The sequence below is a fragment of the Musca autumnalis genome, unplaced genomic scaffold, assembly GCF_047663935.1.
Source record: "Musca autumnalis isolate F117 unplaced genomic scaffold, ASM4766393v1 scaffold_3, whole genome shotgun sequence".
In the NCBI taxonomy this organism is placed as follows: Eukaryota; Metazoa; Arthropoda; class Insecta; order Diptera; family Muscidae; genus Musca; species Musca autumnalis.
In genome coordinates, this window is record NW_027411866.1 from 254,930,775 (window position 1) to 254,952,783 (window position 22,009).

At 36.7% G+C, this 22,009-nt stretch overlaps 1 protein-coding gene across 11 annotated transcripts; it reads right to left on the reverse strand.

Moving 5' to 3' along the window:
- Window positions 1-6,860: 6,860 nt before the first annotated feature.
- Window positions 6,861-21,804, reverse strand: LOC141399376 (transmembrane protein 120 homolog). 11 transcript variants are annotated; one of them, XM_073977994.1, is made up of 9 exons: window positions 21,679-21,804; window positions 20,181-20,510; window positions 19,973-20,091; window positions 13,229-13,358; window positions 13,010-13,149; window positions 8,609-8,826; window positions 8,314-8,540; window positions 8,087-8,239; window positions 6,861-7,905 (listed from the first exon to the last, which is right to left on the reverse strand). In XM_073977994.1, the coding sequence occupies exons 2-9, from the start codon at window positions 20,250-20,252 to the stop codon at window positions 7,789-7,791; spliced, it is 1,176 nt and encodes a 391-aa protein (XP_073834095.1). In that variant the 5' UTR covers window positions 20,253-20,510; window positions 21,679-21,804; the 3' UTR covers window positions 6,861-7,788. The 11 variants fall into 11 exon arrangements, with proteins under 11 accessions (XP_073834095.1, XP_073834100.1, XP_073834098.1 ...); XM_073977999.1 differs by having other exon boundaries at window positions 21,749-21,796; XM_073977997.1 differs by having other exon boundaries at window positions 20,181-20,505; window positions 21,679-21,796.
- Window positions 21,805-22,009: the final 205 nt, after the last annotated feature.

A 22,009-nucleotide genomic window follows, 5' to 3' on the forward strand; every position in this document is an offset into this window, starting at 1 on the left:
TTTCAGAAGATAGGAAATATGCACTTACATTCCAAAAAAATCGTAAGGATAATAAAGCCTTTCATGGCCTTGTAATATGTACATCACACACCTTCGGCTTATTTACGTAACCAAAAATCTAGTTCAAGTTTCGCCTTGATGTACCTTCAAAACTTGATGTACATCAGAAACTTGGTGAAATGGAGTTAGTTTTCAATGTCTAAGCAGGAAAAGCAGTATACCACCAAGTTTCCGACCTTTCTGTGTACTCCAACACAAAAAGTACAAAGGAGCTTCCAGGAGACATGTATTTATCAATGACTTATGATGTGTTGCAAGGCCATGAAAGGCTTTATTCTTACGATTTTTTTTGGAATGTAAGTGCATATTTCCTATCTTCTGAAAGTCATTTAGGACTCAGTGACCAATTTCAAGAAAACTAAGCGCGGCTTTGTCGTAATTTTTCAGGAGATTCCTCTACCTTCCCTCCCAGATCTTGGTTTTGGCTGGCTTATGTGTTTCACGAAATCGTTTATTTCTATAGTTTCGTGACTTTTGCACATTATTTCAACTATATTCGACTAAATATTCAAAAATAAGCAAAATTTCCTTTTATTTCTGCTGTTTTTATAATGAAATATGACCAGTTTTCCCTTTTCTGGGATAGCGTTTTTCCTTAGCGCTAAATTTTAATAATTTGCTATAAAATATAATATTTTTGTACACAGGAACAAAGATTCTGCTCGCAATTATTAAAATGTATACTAATATTGCGCAAAAGGTTCGATAATGACCTGTTTTTTGGCAAAATGTTTAAAAAAAGTTACAAAAACCGAATATTTTTGACGCATAGAAAACAGGGTTAACAACGTTTTCTTTGTTATTTTCGCTTATAGGGTTGCCATGGATCCATGTTGCATACACTTTTTAATTGCCACAGGACCAACATTTTTTTAAGTATTTGGTTTTTTGGATATTGGGCATGGGCTTCTAAAATACTGAGGTGTTATTATTGGTGAAATTGAAAACCGAATATTTTTGACACTCACTGTACATATTGTTACGGAATTAGATTTAACTAATCTCCGTGTAGACGTTGTTTTATTCCCTAGTACGATTTGTACCAAATAAAACAGGGTTCGTTTTAGATTACGTTTCTACAATGCTTTATTTACTTTATTACACTTATTCGGAACCGACTTTAATTACTAAGCACACAGCAAGTCTCTAGTTAGCACGCAGCTATTCTTTAACCGATCTGTTCAGTTCAACGCTTAAAACACAACTAACTCAAGGTTGCCGTTCCTACCGCTATTTATACACAAAATCTCCTTGGTCTAGAATTATCCACAAAATCTGGCAACATCTCGAATCTGTGCAGCAAACACACAGACGCACATTCGCACTAAGCGAACAACCATACTCACATACATACAAGTAGACAAGCGCAGTAATGACGTAACTACAACAACAAACAAATGCAAGAAATAATAAATGACAACTAAACGATAATTACATGATTATGGCAAAACAAACAAAAGCACATTAATAAAAGGTAATGTAACAACTAGAATGATGAAGAGAGTTCTACATGGTAGTTGTTGTTGCTTAAATAAAGTAACTGCGTAATAAAAACTTTACGTTACAATTCAAATTTTTAAATTAACGGAAATTAAACTAAATTAACTTAAACCTATCAGTTACATTCGTAACAATATATAATCAAAGGGGTTTTTACCTTATGTATTGTAATGCCTTCCACAAACGTCCACAGACCCATGGTAGAATAAGAAAAGGTAGCAGCAATACACAGCTGACTGAACTGGGTTGTAACGTTAGTGTCAAATTTAATATGACATTTTATACGTTTATTTCTATTTCGATGTACATTAGGGACATATATTTTTTGAGAACAAAAATATATCATTCGGAAAAAACCATTTCCCAGAAAGACTTCTTCATATCAATGATATGTAACCTCCTCCAAGTTCGAACGATAAGCCGCGCAGTAAATCCCCGCTTGTAGAGGCGATACAACGTTTGTTAATATGTGAGGTATTTTGTTAAAAATTTAAAAAAATAAAGCCCTAATAAACATGTGCTTCTTTGATTTCCAAAACAAAACATTGAAACAGCTTCTCCTTTTTCTATGAATTTCCAGCGACCCCAAACTTGTCTGCAAGAATTCTACTTTCTGCGAGAATTTATGCATTTAGTGGAATGATGTGGAAACATAAAAATTGAAAATGTAACGAATTTTCATTCATGTTTTCCAAAATATTCAACCAAATGTGAAAAATTATTAGTTTTTTAAATTCCAATAATTTATAGACATTTCCTTGTTTTGTTTACAAATACAACTGGCAGTAACGTTACAAACAAAAACAAATTCCTTTGTGGTTGTTGTTCGAGTTGTATTTGTTGTAGTATTAACTTTACCTTGTATTTGTTCTACCATGCACAGACCATAGAATTTTATCCCCACCGGCGTATGATTTATAAAAATTATTTTGTTTATGGTACCCCTGGCGTATAACTACAATTAATTTACCTTATTTCAGAGGCATTTTAAATGATTTGCTTCTAACTTTTATAATTTTTCATCGATTTCATTCATCTAAAAACCATTGTTGTCTTGACTTTGTAAACTTGGAAAACATCTAAAAGAAATATCAAATACGGATTTGGATCCAGTTGTTCAAGTCAAAATCGGGAAGCTCGATTGTCACCATAGACATATTGCTTAGTACAATCCCAAGGATCAGAAATGTGAAGCGTCCATTAAGATTTTTTCCTTCTATACAAATCTCCCCACCTTAATGTACATACATTATTTCCCTTATTCAAACATATATGTGAGGAGGGAAATATGCCTATGCACTGTAGAGTCAAAAATAGTAAAACTCAATAAAAACGGCACTAAAACTAAATGTGGTACCTGGAGAGGTGTATCGCTGCTGATCTTTGAAAAAATGCTACCCCAAAACCAAGCATATCATTAAGCAATCGATTTAATACAATGCAAGTTTGTATCTGGCGTCTCTTTCAAATATCCGGTCTTCGGAAATGATAGATCTTAAAACAAAAGAAGACATATTCGAAATAAATAATATAAAACCAATACTATTATATGGCTCGGAGTTATGTTTTGCTGCTGACATTTGACATCAGGGACAAACTGCAGGTTTTCATAAACAGATGTCGCCGTAGAATTTTGAAAACCCAGGGTGATTATGAATGTAAACTCCCCGTGAGTTTTGTCTCTCTGCCGTTTAAACTTAAAGGGGAAAGTGATAAAACTCACGCCGAGTTGATTTTCATGATTGGGCTGCATGAGCGATTTTGGATCCTGAACTCGAGGAGTTGCCTATTAAAAACCTACTGCCTTTATTAACTCAAGAAGTCAGCCACACAGCTATACAAGTTTTGGCTACAATTACAATTAGATTTTAGTTTGAGATCTAAAAAAAACTAATTTTTTACGGTCGTTAATTTTTCCAAAAAATTGTTGCATTAAAAATGGGTTTTCGAATAAAATCATAGATGTGTTTCAATAGATGGCGTTATTTCGATGTTTTTGCCGGTGTTACCAACCCCACGCATTTAAAAGCATTTGAGGAGTTTGGTAACTCACGAAGTATACTTTTAGGAGCTGTTATGTTCTTACGGAGGTGGTCGATTGAATGAAAGACGATGTTTAAACATAACAATCAATTCATTTATTGAATAAAACTTTAAGTTGTTTTATGAGTTGAAATAAAGTATTAATTATGAAGAACAATGAACTATAACGAAATATGTACTGATGAGATGTCTATTAATTGGTGGTTGCGAAGTAACTAACTGACTGTGTACTGACAATGAGTATAGAGAGATAATAACTTAAAACTACTGATGCATGCAACACTGCTATAATGCTGCCAGATTGTTGCATTTTATGTGGTAGTACTAGGGTTACCCTAATATCTCCCCTTTTAAGTTTGAACCGGGCTTCTGGATATTACTTCAACTGGCTGTCTTCTCTGTGTGATTCTGGTTGATATGCTGTAGAATCTGTATACGGCAATTTAATGTTGAATTCTCGAAGTAATATGTCCAAAGGTGATAATTTGTTTGATGAAGCAGAAGTATCGCCTGTTTTTGTTTGAAGTTGATCTGCATGTACCTTGATGCGACTTCCGTGTTTGAAATTATACTGACTTTCCTTTTTCTGATTTCTGTCCATGACTGATGAACATAGATTTTTATGAACGTTGAATACGTTGTGAGTTTTTCTTCTTGAAGATGCTTTTGCGGTCGCTCCTTCCTCTTCCCTTTTTTTGAGTGCTTTTTTGACTTGTCTATTTGGGCTGGGATGAAAGTGAGCATTGAGTACTTGATAAACATTGTTCAATGACTTAGTTCCTGTGAACTTGATCTGATGACACCATTTTGCTATTGGAATATCCCATATATCATATCAATCCAATCTATGCCTAGGACATTTAATGATTCCAAATTTGAAATGTAACAATCCACAATTTTTGATTTTCCTGCAACTGACACTTCTATTGGAAAAAGTTTTGCAAAAAATGTGAGTTTATTGCCACCTGCATCTTCGGCGGTGTCTGTGGTTTCAAATGCATCCGGCTTTCCGATTCTTTTCCACGTTGATTTAGAAATTATGGTAATGTCTGATGCCGTGTCCAACTGTAGTTTCACTTGCTTTGAATTAATACTCACTGTAGCATATTTTCTTGCCTGCTTGATTTTGACTGGATCTGTTGTAGATACTGTTTTTGTGCTGAATTTTGTTTTGTTGGTGTTAAAATTCTGATGACTCACATTGTTCTGTTCTGAGTTTTGATCATGATTGGTTTTGCTTTGTTGATGTTTGTCGTTGTTGTGTTTTGATTTGCTCTGCCTGTGCATGCTGTTGCAAAATCCTTCTTTGTGACCAATCTGTTGACACTTGGTACACTTGTGCTTGGAGTAGGGGCAATGTTTTGCATAATGCATATCTCCACAATACCAACATGCTGTTTTTGGTATCTTTTGTTTTTGTTGAGGCTTACCAATTTTGTTGCACTGTTTTTGGCTTCCCTCAATTAGTTCTGTGTCACTTTTCAAATCCAAAATGCTTTGTGTTTCATCAACTAGCTTTTCTAAGTTGACTACTTCCTTACTTTCATTAAGATGCCTTAATAAACGGATTCTGATGTCACTGTCTTGTGATGATTTAAGACCAAGTATGAAAATTAAACACTTGAACTGGTCTGTAGTTAAGTCATCCAGTTTAAAAAGTTCACACTGAAGATTGACACGACTAGCGTATTCTTTAAAATCTTCATTTTCCATCTTTGTGATTTGGAGACACTTGTATCGTAGACTTACTTGTGTTTCTGTTCTGCCAAATAGTCTTGTAAGATGCTTGATTGTGTCTGCCAATGAAAGTTCTTGAGGTTGTTTTGGTAACACGAAATTCTTGAATCGTTCATGAATGTGATTGGACATTTTTCTCCACAAAAGTCCTACTTTGTCTGCATCGTCCAGTGCACTTGCTTCCCTTTCGAAGATGTGTTTGAAACGATTGTACCACGATTCAAATAATAAACCACTGTCAGGCTCATAGTGAAAATCCGTCATGGAATTAGCTAAAGATTCCATGAGGTGGGCTTTTGCCACTGATGATTCTCCACCTGGAACTGATGATGAAACTGCGTTTGCACCTTGTTGTCCAGCGATGATTTGTGTGAGTTTATTTAGTAATTCCTGTTGTTGCGCAAATTGTTCCTGCTGCTTTGCTATTTGCTCTTGCTGCTGTGCAAGTAATTTTACAATATTCGCTTGTTCCGACATGTCTAGATTTTTCTAGTATCTGTGTTTTCAGCCGTTACAATTTTGTTAGAGACGCTGCCGTCGTATGTCTGTATGTGTGCGCTGCAAAAATGATGAAATTTCCCACGTTGCTATGGTGTGTGTGTTGAGCTGAAAGAAAATTGTTGTATATGTGAGACTGCAAACTGTTGTGAGTGTGAGTGTTGATCGCTGAAGATTTCTTGAAAATTCTTGTTAGAATGTTCCTGATGAACTTGCGCCTGTGCGTTTTGATGTTTTCCTTGAAAATCTTCCTGCCACAACTTTTATTGTGTGCGATGTCTTGATGTTATTACGCAGCCTTGTTGAAAGTTCTGATGAAATTGTGAAATTCCTTTTGTTACTGAGTGTTGTTTTCAATTCACAATCCTCGTCGCCAAATTGTTAGCGAGAATGATACATCTTTGTTCCAAAATCCTCGTCGCCAAATTGTTATCGAGAATGATTAATCTTTGTTCCAAAATCCTCGTCGCCAAATTGTTATGTTCTTACGGAGGTGGTCGATTGAATGAAAGACGATGTTTAAACATAACAATCAATTCATTTATTGAATAAAACTTTAAGTTGTTTTATGAGTTGAAATAAAGTATTAATTATGAAGAACAATGAACTATAACGAAATATGTACTGATGAGATGTCTATTAATTGGTGGTTGCGAAGTAACTAACTGACTGTGTACTGACAATGAGTATAGAGAGATAATAACTTAAAACTACTGATGCATGCAACACTGCTATAATGCTGCCAGATTGTTGCATTTTATGTGGTAGTACTAGGGTTACCCTAATAGGAGCAATTAAAACCACGCTGCTTATCTTTTGCTATTTGATGCATACTTGCATATTCTGTGTATATTATCACCTCAAAAAGGATGTGAAATTTCCTGCATCCTCCTGAACCTGATGACTGCACAATTGACATGTAATATATAAGACCCCTTAATATATTTCCAGATGCCATAGATGTTATTTTAAAGTTACTTATATTGCCTTTTCCTTCGAAGAAAATCACAATTACAGACGGGTTCCTTTAACTTGTTCTTTATTCCATTTTATGTTTTACTTTCAATATTTTTTATGAAATCACATAGAAGTTGTAATTACAATTATTAAAATTATTTTTGTGATTCTAAGGGATATTTTTCCAAAATCCGCTGTTCTTCTGTTTTCATGAATCCAAAAACGGAAATACAAATACATACAAACAAAATACTCGTTTATTATTCTAAGAGGGATTACATTGTGATTTGTAAAGGAGTGAGGGTGACATTTGGCTTCAACACATTTGATATATTAAAAAAATAATAACCTAACAAATGAAAAAAAATTAATTTAATTAAATGCTAACGGTTGTTCTTGTTGTAATGGAAAAAATAATACAAACAATACAATTACAAATTAAAAATTAGAATAGTATTTTTTTCTATTCTATTACAAATCATGCTAACTAATCCAAAAAGAGAAAAGAAGAAAATAAATTAAAATAATTCTAATTAAAATGAATTGCTCACGAAAAAATGCAAGGGAAACAATTCAAGATTTGTTTTTTTGTTTGTGTAGAATGGGCTATTCCTGAGCTGACTTAAAGAAAAAACGAAAATTATTTAATAGTTAGAAAATAAATTAACAAAAATGTAAAAAAATGTAGAAGGAACATTTCTGTAGAGCTTCCATTTGTCCATAAACCATCCACAACCCACTTAAGTTGTTTAGGTTGGTTTCTACACAAAAGAATAGAATAGATTGACTTTGCAGTAGATGTCCATGAATTTGAGTTTGGTTTGTTGTTGCCCTGAAATTGTTGTTTTTGTTGTTGCTAGTATTTTCGGTAGGTTAGTTTCTATACTAGAAATTCATAAATATTTCTTCGGTCTTTAAAATAAATTCCTTTCAAGTTGTGCTCCCAAAAGGAATTCGTTTTCACATGATTTTCCTTGTAGCCTCAAAGTATCACTAGTTGTCTTTCTTATCATCCTCTTGAGAATTTATTGTTTTGGGGGTTGAGTTTTCCGTTACGGGTGACGATGCTGGACTGGTTTGTGCTGAAGTATCCGATTCACTCATACTGTTCTGTAAGGTGAAACAAATAAATATTATTAAACATGTGCCAAAAATTCAAAAATATACAAAAAAAGTTAATATTAAAAACCTGCCAAAACTTCATCAGCATATTAACGATATGATTGTCAAACAATTTACATTCTGAAGAAGTAGCCCATTCTGCCCAATATGTCTTTCTCCAATTACTTACCTTCATTTGCTTTCTCAATTTCATGGATTTGCCCATGCTCAATAGACGGTAACGTTCCTTGGCACGTTCACGAATCTTTTCGGGTACCACCAACAAAGTTGTGGTAATGTTTCCAAAGAACAACAAAGTGAACAAACCGCTCATAACAGATACCTAGAATAGCAAAGAAAGCATTTGTTCATACCTCCGTCAACATTTCAAACATCTGACTCCTGTCTTCAACTTACATGCCATGGTGCATCTGGTGGATTGAAAGCCAATTTATATAAGGTCCATGCATTATAGGCCTGGAAGGCATAACCAATAAACAGGAAGGGTAATAAAAAGCTCAAGCCACGCCACATCCATGAATGGAAACCTTCAATGGTGATATCCATATTGTGACGTTCACCCAATGCCTTCAGACGATATAGTAGACCTTTTTGATAGCCAAATTGAAGATATTGGACAATACCTAAAGGATGTATGACCATAAAATGTTAATGAAATGTTAGAAAAATAAAATGCTTCTGTTTTACTTACTGATATATGCATTGAAGTACATAAATTGATTACGGAATAGTTGCCAATGTTCACCTTGAGGCCATACCAATAGTACACCAGCAGCCACTGTGGAAATAAAGTGATGGGCCCGCCACCAACCCTTAATACGTGAGCCATTTACTTTCAATATCGATTCGCGAATAGTGAGGGTACAATAATACCAAACCAACAAGAAAATGTATGACAATTCCAAAGCCCTGTAAAGGAAAGAAAGAAATTAATGATGTCATTTCACTTGCAAAAAGTTAGGTATGCGGATAGTGAGAGGGATTAATGATGTTAACCATTTGCGTGCCAAAGGAATGTAAAAACTTGCGACGTATTTTTGCCAGCAAGGTAATGAGAAGATGGTGATGTTAATATCCATTAAAGTGCAAGACAAATTGAATTAAAATTTTCTCCAGTACAGAAGATGTTTTTCTTTTTTTTTTTGCTTTACGGGCAGTGATGGAAAATATTTACGTACCCGATCTATGGAGAGAAATAAAGTTAACTTTTATTACCAAAGCTAGGAAAGCCTTGCAACTCAAACCTTCTCCTAAAGAATATCGAAAAGTTGATTCAATTCTTATGACCGGGGCACTCTAAAGGCAACCCTGAAAGCAATAAAGATCAAATTTCAGGTGGAACACAGTATTCTTCCGAAAACACTAGCCATGACCGCATGACACGCTGCATTTGCCTAACTGTATAGTGATTTTTTATGAACGCAGTCGGACACAGAGGATACACTGCAACAACTACTGGACACGACAGCAGCGGGTTCTTTCGTACCGGATTGACCCGGAACAACACAAAACCAATGTTCCGGCCAGCGGCTGCCTCCTCAGTGTGTACATGTTTGTATTTGTTTCGTTTTTCTGTATTGGGAGCAGCATATCCCGGAATGCCTGCTCCGAATTCTATTGGTCCGAGCCGGGACGGTGGAAAACCCAGGACCAATATATCTGTGCTCAGTTTGTCACATCCGCATCTTCACCCACATCCAACCTTCGGTGAGATGCAATATATGTCAGGAGTGGGTGCATCTAAGGGGTTGCTCTGGACTCGTCCACGTGAGGGACTACGACAGGGACTATGTTGCTGCATGCTGCGTGAACACAGTCCCCAGTGAGTCGTCGTCGGATTACGAGACTCCCTCGTCGTCTGATTACGAAACTCCCCCGCAGTCCCCCCCTCGGCAACAACCGCACACGCAGCCTTTAACACCAGCCGTTGTTGTCCCAAACCCCGAAAATGCAGCCTTTTTGCAATTGAATTGCAATGGACTCCGAGGTCAGATCGAGGAGATAGTAGATTTTATGAGTCGGAAGAACATCAAGGTCGCAGCGGTGCAGGAAACCAAGCTGAACAACAACCACAGCTTAGAACATTGTAATGGTTACAATGTTCTGGGGAAAGATCGCACCAGAAGTGGAGGTGGGGGATTGGCTTTCCTATTGCACCAGTCTGTCCAATACAGACCTATCTCGCTTGAGCCTGTCTCTAATGACCCGTACATGGAATGTATGGGGGTAGCAGTCAGGTGTGGAGCTGCCGAGATAGAGTTGCTGAATGTATACATCCCGCCGAGAAATAGCTGTATCCCTGATTATAGGCCTGACATTAGCCCGCTCTAGCAAGGTCATAATTGTCTGGTCCTGGGGGATTTTAATGCGCATCATGAGATGTGGCATTCGGCCCTCGGAAACGACCAGAGAGGTACAGCGCTGGCTGAGCAGATTGATAGCTCTACGTTTTGTAGGGTCAATGAGGACGCCCCTACCAGAATTAGAGGAGAGTGTCACAGTTCGCCTGACATAACCATCGTGTCACCTGGTCTGACAAATGACGTTACCTGGCAACCCGTCATTTCCCTTGGATCAGACTATCTCCCCATAATTGTCTCCATTAGCACACCACCCGACTTCATCATCTCTGAACGACGCACGTTCGTCAATCATAAAAAAGCTGATTGGCCGAGTTTCAGAGAGTTCACCAATCACCGCTTCAGAAAATTGCCCAATCCTTCTGATGTTCGGGTAGCGGAAAGGACGTTCCGAGACATCATCAATGCTGCAGCCGCTCGCCATATACCGAAGTAAGACCAAATTTCCCAGGAGAGGCGAACCAACCCCGACGACCCCAGAGTCAATGAGCTGACACTGGAAGTTAACAGGCTGGTCAGCGAACATAAGCGGAACAAGTAGTTAAATCATCTGAAGAGTTGCAACATTGGAGCCGGTATAAGTAAATTGTGGACAACGGTTAAGTCACTCTCTAAGCCCGGAAGGAGGGATGACAGGACCTCAGTCACGTTTGGCGACGTTACGTTGACTGACCCGAAGAGGTGTGCAAGTTACTTCAATCGACTGTTTGTCGAGCACCCCGAGAGTGACAGGGCGAAGAGAAGAGTGTTACGTCGCATTAGATCTCTTCCTGCCGAGGATGAACCACCACAGTTTACAATGGATGATGTTGCGAATGCCATCAGGAACGCTAAATCATCCAAAGCGTTGGGCCCTGACGGAGTTTCCATGCTAATGTTGAAACAGCTGGATGAGCCGGGAGTGGAGTATCTCACTAAAGTTCTCAATCTGTCGCTAGCCACTTTTATTGTTCCCGAAGTCTGGAAAATGGGCAGGGTGGTCCCGCTACTGAAGCCAGGCAAGAATGCCAGCAAAGGTGAATCGTACAGGCCGATTTCGCTTTTGTCACCCGTAGCGAAGACCCTTGAGGCCTTAGTCCTCCCCAGCATTAGAAATAGCTATCAAGTTGCCGATCATCAGCATGGATTCCGTAAGCAGCACAGCACGACAACAGCGCTGCACGCCATCTCCACACATATTTGTCGAGGACTCAACCAGGAGAGGCAGTGTGATAGAACAGTGATGGTGGCGCTTGACTTATTAAAAGCCTTTGATACTGTCAAGCACTCCACGCTGTTCGAGGACATCGAGCAGACAACCAACCCTCCGGCCAAGTCTGAAACGTTGGATAATCAACTATATGTGGGGTCGCCAGTCGTATGTGGAGTTCAGGAACAAGAAATCCAAGCCCCATAGAGTGAAACAGGGAGTTCCCCAAGGAGGGGTGATATCTCCGGAACTGTTTAACCTCTACCTTTCCTGTATTCAGTCCCCTCCATAAGGCATTGAGATCGTAACGTATGCGGATGATTGTACGATCCTTGCGTCAGGTACCTACCCTGATGACATCTGTGAGGGACTGAACTCATATTTAACCGATCTTACCACCTTTTTCCACGCGAGGAATATGCAGATATCCGCCACTAAATCGACGGCCACTCTGTTCACCACATGGACGGCGCAGTATAGAAGAGAGTTGAATATTAGGGTCGATGGTAGCAGAATTCCGATCACAAACTGCCCAAAAATTCTAGGGGTCACATTCGACACCACTTTCACGTCGTCCGCGCATGCCACAGCTAACTGCGATAAACTGAAATGTAGGAACAAGGTCCTCAAGTCCCTAGCCGGCAGCACTTGGGGTGCAGATAAAGAAACCTTGTTGACCACGTAAAAAGCGATAGGTCGGTCTGTGGTAAGCTATGCGGTGCCAGTTTGGTCCCCGAATTTATGTGACAAATTTGTCAGAAAGCCGCCCTGAGAACAGCAACAGGGTGCCTCCTCAAATTTACAGTGGACCATCTACATGAGGAGGCAAAGATTCTTCCAGTACGACAACATAATGAGATGCTATTGTTGCAGTACTTGCTCTGGTGTTACCGTGAGAGCCATCCCAATCACCATCTGCTGGCCACCGATACACCCAGGCATTCAAGAAGGATATTCATGCTCTAGAGACGACGGTCCAACAATATAGGAGAGAACCACTAGATCAACAGGCATATCAGGCAGGTTTGAACAGCATTCACACGGACACAGTTGCTAAGACCATAAGCAATTATTGTGGGAATGCAGTCATCGTCTCTAGAGCATGAATATCCTTCTTGATATGCCTGGGTGTATTGGTGGCCAGCAGATGGTGATTGGGATGGCTCTCACGGTAACACCAGAGCAAGTACTGCAACGATAGCATCTCATTATGTTGTCGTACTGGAAGAATCTTTGCCTATATCTATCGCAGCTGAAGAGCGTCAGCTGCCACGACAATTCAACACTCAGATCTAACGTTTATCTTCACATCACCTAGGGTAAAGACAGTGGACCAAAGGTATTCGAGTGGAGTGGCTGTTCCAGTGACCACGCTTGCTTAAACTTAACTTTGAATGTGAGTAACATAGACACAATTTATAGCCTAATCATGTGCCAAGGCGTAGAATTGAGACTCTGGCTTCAAATTTCTGACCAACGTTTGGTGTTCAGTTAGGATTTCTTTTCGCAAATCTTCGTTATTGTCTACATTCTTGCAACTCACCTGTAATTAAATATTAAATTTAAAAATGCCAACAGCAAACCAATGACATTGAGTATCAGTTTGAATTTTTCGTATTCATCTTTGTAACGGACTTTGTCATTTCTGTTCAATATGGAGACATTAACATCACCGAGAATTATCTAAAAAAAATAAAAACGAAATGCCCAGAAATTAGTTGTTTAAAATTTGTTGGCGATTAATTGCACATCATGCTCTTACCCTTAGATAACGTCCAGATTTTGTGGGTAATGACTGTTCAATTTCATGCAATTGTGCTTTACGTTTTAGAGTATTTTTTTGAAGTTCAGCTACTTTTTGTTTTTCTTCTTCTGATTGGGTATTTTTGAATCTGAAAGGAAAATAAATGAATGAAAAAGTTAGTTATGTATTTCAAAGATCGTTAGTATTATTAGTGATTAAAGTTATCAAATTTCTAATAGATGTTTCTAGAAGGGGAAATCGGATTGCAGTAAATACATACATATGTACATATGTATGGTACAAAATGCATTTACCATGCGACTTCTTTGTAGCTAGCAATGTTTATTGGTACACCAAACGAAATATTATCAATCTAATTATACTTTAGCGAACAGGTAATTAATTATTGCATTCAGTATTTTATGACATTGGACATATTAACATTGATATGTGGGTCTCTGATAGGTTTGATTGGTTGGGGAATCACTTTGTTAAAATTAATGCAAAAATTGTGGCTAGTACGAAACTTCTTATTTAAAAATTCTTATCCTGTCTGCCCTTCCAGAGTCTGCGCAATTTTCAAGTGCCTGAATCTTTCTAAGGGATATCAAGGATCTATACTAATTGGCAATAACATGGTGAAGAATTTATATTAGCCCATTTTATCATATTTAAGGACACTATCCCCTCTTGCTTCGTAAGGTAATAATTGTTACTTCTAATAAAGGGTTAATAAATATCTACCTTTTTATTATTACAATTAATACATAATTTTAATATATGTTAACAAAATTCCAATTAATTGTTTATCACTAACAAAACAATAATATTAACATTACTTATATACATACATATGTATGTTTGTAGATAAATTCAGAAGTTTTATTAGGGAGAACGTGTTTGTGATGGTATGACTGACTGAATGTTTAATAAAAAAGCCACCGCCAATCGTTCTATTAAATATGTACGTAAGTTTCTCTGCTGTTTGTTGTTGTTCTTGCAACAAGTCATTATTTCTTTGGCAAAGTGAACTTTTGCACGGTACTATAGTCTAATTGACGAAGAAAGTAACAACAAAAAACTTCTTAAATTTCCATTATGAGAATTTTTATTGAAATTTGAACATTGGATTTGTTTTGTTTTCATTCTAGTTGGAATAATGGCCATTGTAGTTGTTGTTCTATTTTATATTTTAGTGTCCATTATATGGTGAGAGTATGTTATTTTATGATAAGGTATGTTGTTGTTGGTATTTTACCTAGAATCAGTCTATTGGTGTTGACCGACTAATAAAATTCCAACTGGCAATTAAAAAATAAACATTTTCATTATGAAAATAATTGGTGTGGTGGTGGTATCCATTAGCCATAATGAAGAATGGTAAAAGTTGTTTCTTGTTATCCATAAAAGAACAAAATAACATTGTCGTTCATCCACAAGAGTTTGATAAGAAAACAAACGTGTGTGGTAGGTATCACAATAAACAATTGCTGATATAATTTATTTATTATTTATCAAGGTGTCAGCAACATTTAAAATAATAATGTTCCAAAGTTCAGATATATCTCCAAGAAAGCAAAAAATAAACAATTTTTACCAATAGCAACAAATTCAAAGGTGTCAAAATTATTTTTAAAGGTATTAGTAATGCTTTTGATATGACCATGGAAGAAATTAATGAGACATTGTTATATGTACATGTACTCTAAGCAAATTATATTTGAGAAAAATTAGAAGTGTTTAATAAAAATAATGTTTAAAACTAATTCTTCTGTGGGTCTATTTTTATCAATAAATTGAAAAGTGATTCATCACTAACTACTTTAATTAGTTATAAACATAATTGCTCTGTTCCAGAAACTGCAAGAATCGGCTGTTTTTGAATATTTATAAAGGTAAAATAGTCAATAATTCAAAAATAGTAGATTATTGTAGGTTCTGGAACAGAGCAGTTATTTGTATTAAACTTCTTATAATTAGCTTTAGTATAAAAGAAATATCCATGTATTTATGTCAATGGTGTAGGATGCACTGCAGTGTATGTGGGATATCTAACAAAGAGACCTACAGTCTCTTTCTTTTATTGTGTCTCATAACCCATACAATGTATTTTTCTTTAGTTTACTATTTTTTTTTCTGAACTATGAAAAAAAAAATCTAAAACAAATATTCTTAGCTATGAATAATTTTTCTTTTTTCAATTTGTGTTTTTATTGCTTGCATTCAATTCTGATTCACGTTCACAACAAGCACAACTATTGATTTTTCTTGTTGCGAAAAATCACTTGGAATCAGCATCATCGTCAACATCATAAACATATACATATATATGTATGTACCCCATTTATATATGTGTGCGCACAATTTGTTTTTGTAGTTATGAAACGTGATCATTTTGAAAATTTCTCAGGTTCAAGGTTGAAAAAAAATTCCCAAACGAATAGATTGTGCAGTCTAAAAATAAAACACCTTTCTAAGAAGCGATTAATAGTTGATAGCTTCTCAACGTCTAAGTACCTCGTCTGATGGCATAGAAACAAATTTTGCAATTATTTCTGATAAGGCCTTTCTTGATTTCTAGACATCTTGCAAAACTAAAAGTTAACTCATTGATAGACTGACATGAGTGGTGGCTGCTATTTATAATATAAAACAAGACTAAGAACATTAGAAACTGCAACAAATTTGAATAATAATCTAGAATATACATATTTATTACTTTGTTTTTTTTTTACTCTGTGCCCTTTGGCAAATCTAGATAATACAATGAAGTGATCTTTTAATTTCCGTGACTTTATAAAAAAAGCTGTTGTTATTGTAGCAGCTATAACACGTGAATGTATATAAATTATACTAAACAGATACTGTTTTTAATTCCAAGTATGGGAAAGACTAACCCTGGATAAAATGTATCCATCTAGCTGAGTTCGCTTGTCTGTTCATGCGATCCATTATTTAACATCAGGGAGCTGTTCTGTGTTGTCCCATTAATTAATAAAATCTAACACGAATTTAGGCGGCTACACCAACCGCCGTAGTGTTTCTGCCAGCGGCTGCCAACCCAGCAGCAAACCTATGCTTCTACGTAGGTTTAATGCTGCTACAGCAACAACATTTTAATGTGTCGCCAACAATTTTCTTTCTCGTGGTAGCTGTTTTTCTTCCGCTTCCACTGATAGGGCTGTATTCCTCACGATTGTGTCAGTATTCAAACCGGCTTAATAGGCCTGTTGAACTTCAGGTTCTCTGTTGTAACTTTAGAACCCTCTGACTAGACCGTAAACATCTTTCCCGGCCAACAACACATCGGCCCTTCAAGTGCCGAATATTAAGTCTAGTATGTATTTTGGGGTTTCGAAAATATGGACCCATCGACATGTAAATTCAATGGATGCTCCATCTCCACTGTACATGTGAGGAACAATGTGGCTCTTATGAAAGCAAGTTACAAGAGATCAATATAATTAGATAAGCATTAAGGCAATCACATACGTTATCAACGATGGGATCTGGTGCCACGAACAGTCATCCACCATGAGGGCGCGGGATCACAGATGAAGATATCACCTCTCTTTGGAGAATCACTTTCTTCCATTTGTGAAATTTAAACTTCGTGTTTCTAAATTCCAAGTATGACTGGTGGCCAAACATGCCACCCACATTTTATGCGTGGCTGAAGCTTGGTTTTTTTACAGCCTTGAACAGCGTGGTTTAGTGTTGGCCGCATGCTATTGATAACTCTATTGTTTTGTGGCACTGTCTGTTCTAGTTGTAACTTGACTTCAGTACCGGAAACACCCTGACAATTTTCCAATATTTTTCCGTAATCCAAAGAAGACTTCAAGAAATATCTTATTACCTATACATGTCTTTAAAATGGTTTCTGTTGCCTATAGAAGACTTTATGTTGTAGTTATAGCAACACAAAAATGTTCGTTCGTGTACTTTATGCAACTATCTCTTAGAGGTTTCTCTGTACACAGATTCAGAAATTCGTGGAGACACATTAGAGAGTTTAGCTGGGAAGCCAAACAAATGCAGCGTGTTTTGTGGTCCCAATCCACATGCCGGTCATGTGTAGGGTAAAGGGCATTAATTCGGGCCCAATATGAATTGAGGCGGCTGCATCGTCCGGATCTTAACTGGGGTAAAACCTTTAGTGTTTGCTTGGCAGCTGGCGTTATTCTGCTGTGTACGCCATCGAAATAATGGTTTTATACCCCAAGGATGTTTGGACTAAATCCGTTTCAGGCAATTTGGAGTCGATTTAGCAGTTTCCGTCCGTCCGTCTGGCTGGAAGGGAACAATTTTTTTTTTTTGCTGACAGATTAGACTTTATACACACGGTGTGCCTTAACCAAATTTAAACGGAAGTTGCTTACAGCTGGGAAGTTTTTGCAGATTCTGAAACTACAATGCTCATAGATGAGAAATGTCAAGAAAAAAAAATCGCCGGAGGGATTTTCAAATAAATCGCGATTTAAGGAGTTCTTTAGGTTTTCACGATTTTGCTTGGAAACCGCGAGTCCTATGTAAATGGGCCTGAAGAAAATGTTGTAGCTGTGAAAATTCTCCACAAGATTGACATTTGTGATATTTTTGTAGGTTTTACCGTTTCTGAGATATACGAGTTCAAATTGAGACAATGCACTGACTGTATCGCCTCCTTATAAAACAATATCATGCTCAGTGCGCCTTAACTAACTTTTGATGAAAACCGCTTACACATGGGAAGATTTTGCGGATTATGAAACATCACTGTTCATACATACGAAATATAAAAAACCAGAAAAAATCGGCGGAGAGATTTTTAAATAAATCGCGATCAAAATTCTCAATTTTAGGATTTTTTTTAGGTTTTCAAGATTTTGCTTGGAAACCGCAAGTCATATCAAAATGGGACTAAAGAAAATGTTGAAGCTGTGAAAATTCTCTACAAGATTGGATGATTTATTTTGTCCTAGGTCAAGAAATATAAGTTTAATTTGGGAAATTGCAGTAATGACATTGATTTATAAGGAGGCAATACAGTGAGTGCAATGCCTCAATTTGAAAAATTTCCCATGTGTAAGCACCTTCCATTTAAAATTAGTTAAGGCGCACCGTGTACATACGTACATATACCAAAACTTGTTTAAAATTTAACCCTTTTCATCCATAAATATTTTTTTTGAAAAAGAGTGATTTTACTGTTCGAAAAATCGAACACCAAGTACGAAATGGGTTAACTAGTTTTAAATGAAAGGTGCTTACACGTGGGAATTTTTTGTGGATTCCAAAACTACAATGTTTATAGATGAGAAAAATCAAAAAACAAAAAATTGCCGAAGGGATTTTCAAATAAATAGCCATCACTGTTTAAATTTTTAGGGCTTTAGTATGTTTTCACGATTTTGCTTGAAAACAGCAAGATCTAAAAGTGATTAGAGAAAATGTTGTAGCAGTGAAAATTCTCTACAAGATTGACCTTAATGGTATTTTCGTAGGTTTTACCATTTTTGAGATACACTGTGCAACACGAAAATTATTAACCATATTCTGACACCGCAGCGTGATAGAAGACCAACTTTCGCGATTATAGGCCTCCAAAGGTTTGAGGCTTTGGTTTAAAAAAGGGGTAATTTTTCAAGACTATATCTTCCAAACCGTTAGGAATTTTGAATTTATCCCAGAGGCAAAGTTGTAGATCTTGTCTTAAGGAACAAAAATTGTGAACACATATAATCCATCAAACTTCATCTGCAAGGTAAAAATCGCCAAGGTCAAATTCCTTTTAAAAATTTTTCTCGGGTTTTGGTATGTAGCTATCAAACCGATCAAATTTGAATCAAACAACCAACTACAAAAACGTACCTCAGATCCCAATAAACATCTTTCTAGAACATATGAACTCTGTATAGACGGTTCTTAACGGTCAAAATAACAAAGCAAATGGGATTTTTATCCTGTTTTCCCTGGTTCTGGTCCACAGATGCTAAACCGTTCAATATTCACGTCTTATGTCCACACACGTTATGCCGTTTAAAGTGACAGTCGTATCAACATCCTTTCTTCCATTATTTAAAATTATATTCTTATATTCAGGACACACCGAGTCTCACGTTGATACCCTCATTGCATTGGTCGGCCCTCAAAGCAGTGCGATTAAAGCACGACCTAAATTGTAATCAGTGTCCCTTGGTATATCTACGATCACGCCTTAAACCGGGTCCATGGCACAATCATACAGGTACCCGCGTCAGCCCAGCTGATGTACTGTGAGCTGTCAAAAAAGTTGTTGTAATTGAAAACACAAAATTAAAAAAAAAAATTAAAAGAAAAGCTGTGAATTTTTCACGGATTTTTGTTATAATGTGTTTATTAATAACTGCCTAACAAAATTTTGTTGAAAAAATGTGTAAATCGCTTTATTTTTGGAAAACATTTTTGACATTTCACAGTACTGAACTCGTTTTATTGTAGTTGTTTGCTGATGCATCTACCTGGTAATTGTGCCATGACCGGGTCTAGACCAGCTAAGCATCAACTAATCATCACTACTATGCTGCCGTCAATGAACTTTTATGTTTATTTTGCATTGACAATACACTTCAGCAACGCTGATAGCAACTATTAGCTGTTAACCGGTTTTTAAGCATTCAGTACTTTTATCGCATATCTTTATAATAGCCACCAACCACATAACTAGCACTTATCTCAATTTAAAGTCCAAATTTCAATGGTTCATTCGGTATTCAAATATTTCAAACAAACGTTACTTACTGTCTTAGAGATGCGCTGATTTGATTCATGCGGTATCGCTGATGTTTGATTTCATTGAAACATTTGTGTTGATGGGAATGTAGTTGTTCCAATAGTTCAATATATTTACGATTGCATTCCTACAATGAAAGTAAAAGAGAGATATCAAATTTAGAGCAGGTCGTCGGCCATAACAAATATTGTTGAGTGTGAAATTCCAATAACTTACCTCTAAATCATTAAACTCACGACTGAGTTCATCCCATTCATTGACTAATGTGTCAATATTATTTTTGGCCATGTTGTTGCGGTGAACTACTGGTTCCAAAGCAAACGGAAATTGTTTAAACAAAAGAATTTGGTCAATGCAGAGTTTACAGTGCCAAATCCAAAACACAAACGTATCAAATCCACATTGGTGGCTTTATGTAGTTTTGTTGGTGTTTTCGATTTTATTGAATAAAAAAAGAGGTTCTTGAACTTTCCTCCGGTGTTTTTGTTATCTACGCTGCAAAGCTTTTTTCACTTAATACCACCACCAGCTGTCTTGAAAACTATCCTTTTGTTGTCGGCATTCCAAATTCCATGTGTGTGGGATGTTTCATTGTTTTGTTTTTATCCATTGTTTTGTCATTTGTTGTAGAACATGGAAATGTTGAATATGTGGCAGAACATCAGTGGAGGTAACAAAATATGAAAAGAGAAGAAAATACAATTTTGAATTTTAGACTTGAACGCGACCCCTTGTTTTATTTATTGTAACGTCAGCAGCCTGTCTGCCCCCCCCCCCCCCCTTCTCCACACACTACAAAACGTGATGGATTTAAATTTTAAATCAGCAACAAAAAACATTGCTGATCTGACGGTCAACAACTCGACAAGTTAGTAGAGCTTGCTTGTCACCTTTCCAATGCCCCTCCAAAATGTTTACCTTATACTTTAACAGTTAATTAATCTGTAACTTATATCCCATGCCAATTTGTAATAAACGGGCAATGAATAGGTTCTCCTTCTGTCTGAGCTGCTTTATTCTCCAGCAAAATACTTTAACAAACTAAATGTCTGTTCCGCTGGCTGGCGCGGCTGATGATTGGGGTTACGTTCGTTTTACGAATGTCAAAAATCTACCTTGGGTCTGCTGCTTTCGTTGCTATTACTTCTGCTGCTGTGCTATTCGTTTGACGACGACGATTTGCAAAAACACACTACCACCTCGCCATGCATTGGACAGACGTACATGACATGAGAAATAACAAGCAATTTTATTTTAAATTTGTATTGTTTTATTTTGCTTTGCTGCTTGATTAGATTAAAGCTCAACAAAAATTATTCCTCCTATCTCGCTGAGATGATTGATAAAACAAAAACATCACCTCTTTCTCCCCCTATCTAACGAGGGGTTTTACTGGTGTCACCCAAACAGACCACTCACTATCTCTCCTGCTTACCTACAATGGACAGCGAGAAGCTCGACAATAACGTAATAGAAACAACAATAACAACTATGTATGCGTCAATGTGGAAAAGCTGAGAAACATACGATGGAATAATAACAGCAATAACAGCTGAAAACAACGTCATATATTTCAACCGGCAAACATTTTTTTATTTTGTTGCAATTTTCACTTTGTTGTCATTTCCGCGTAGGCGCAAGCCAATGAAGTTTGAAATAAAAATATTCACTGGTAGTTTTAATTTTAGAATTTTCGTTTGTTTACATTCCACACCTTTTGCTTAATATGTATTGTAGTTTTTTTCTTTAATTATTTAGTTGCATTTTCTGCTTTCAACCTTTACCCGCTGTTCCATCAACAATCTTCCACCGGCGTTTAGGGATGCTTACGCAGAATATTGGAATTGAAAAGTCGAAGACATTTTTTAATCGATAGTTTAAATGTCGATAACTTTTCGTTGGTTAAGCGGGGTACACACGATCAGTTTGGACTAACAGCTTTGTTCAAATAAAGCTACACGCTGAAACTTTCCCACTACTTTGGCGTTTATAGATCGAGTTCCCCAATACAGTAATTTCATAAAATTACTTTAATATGAAGCTCG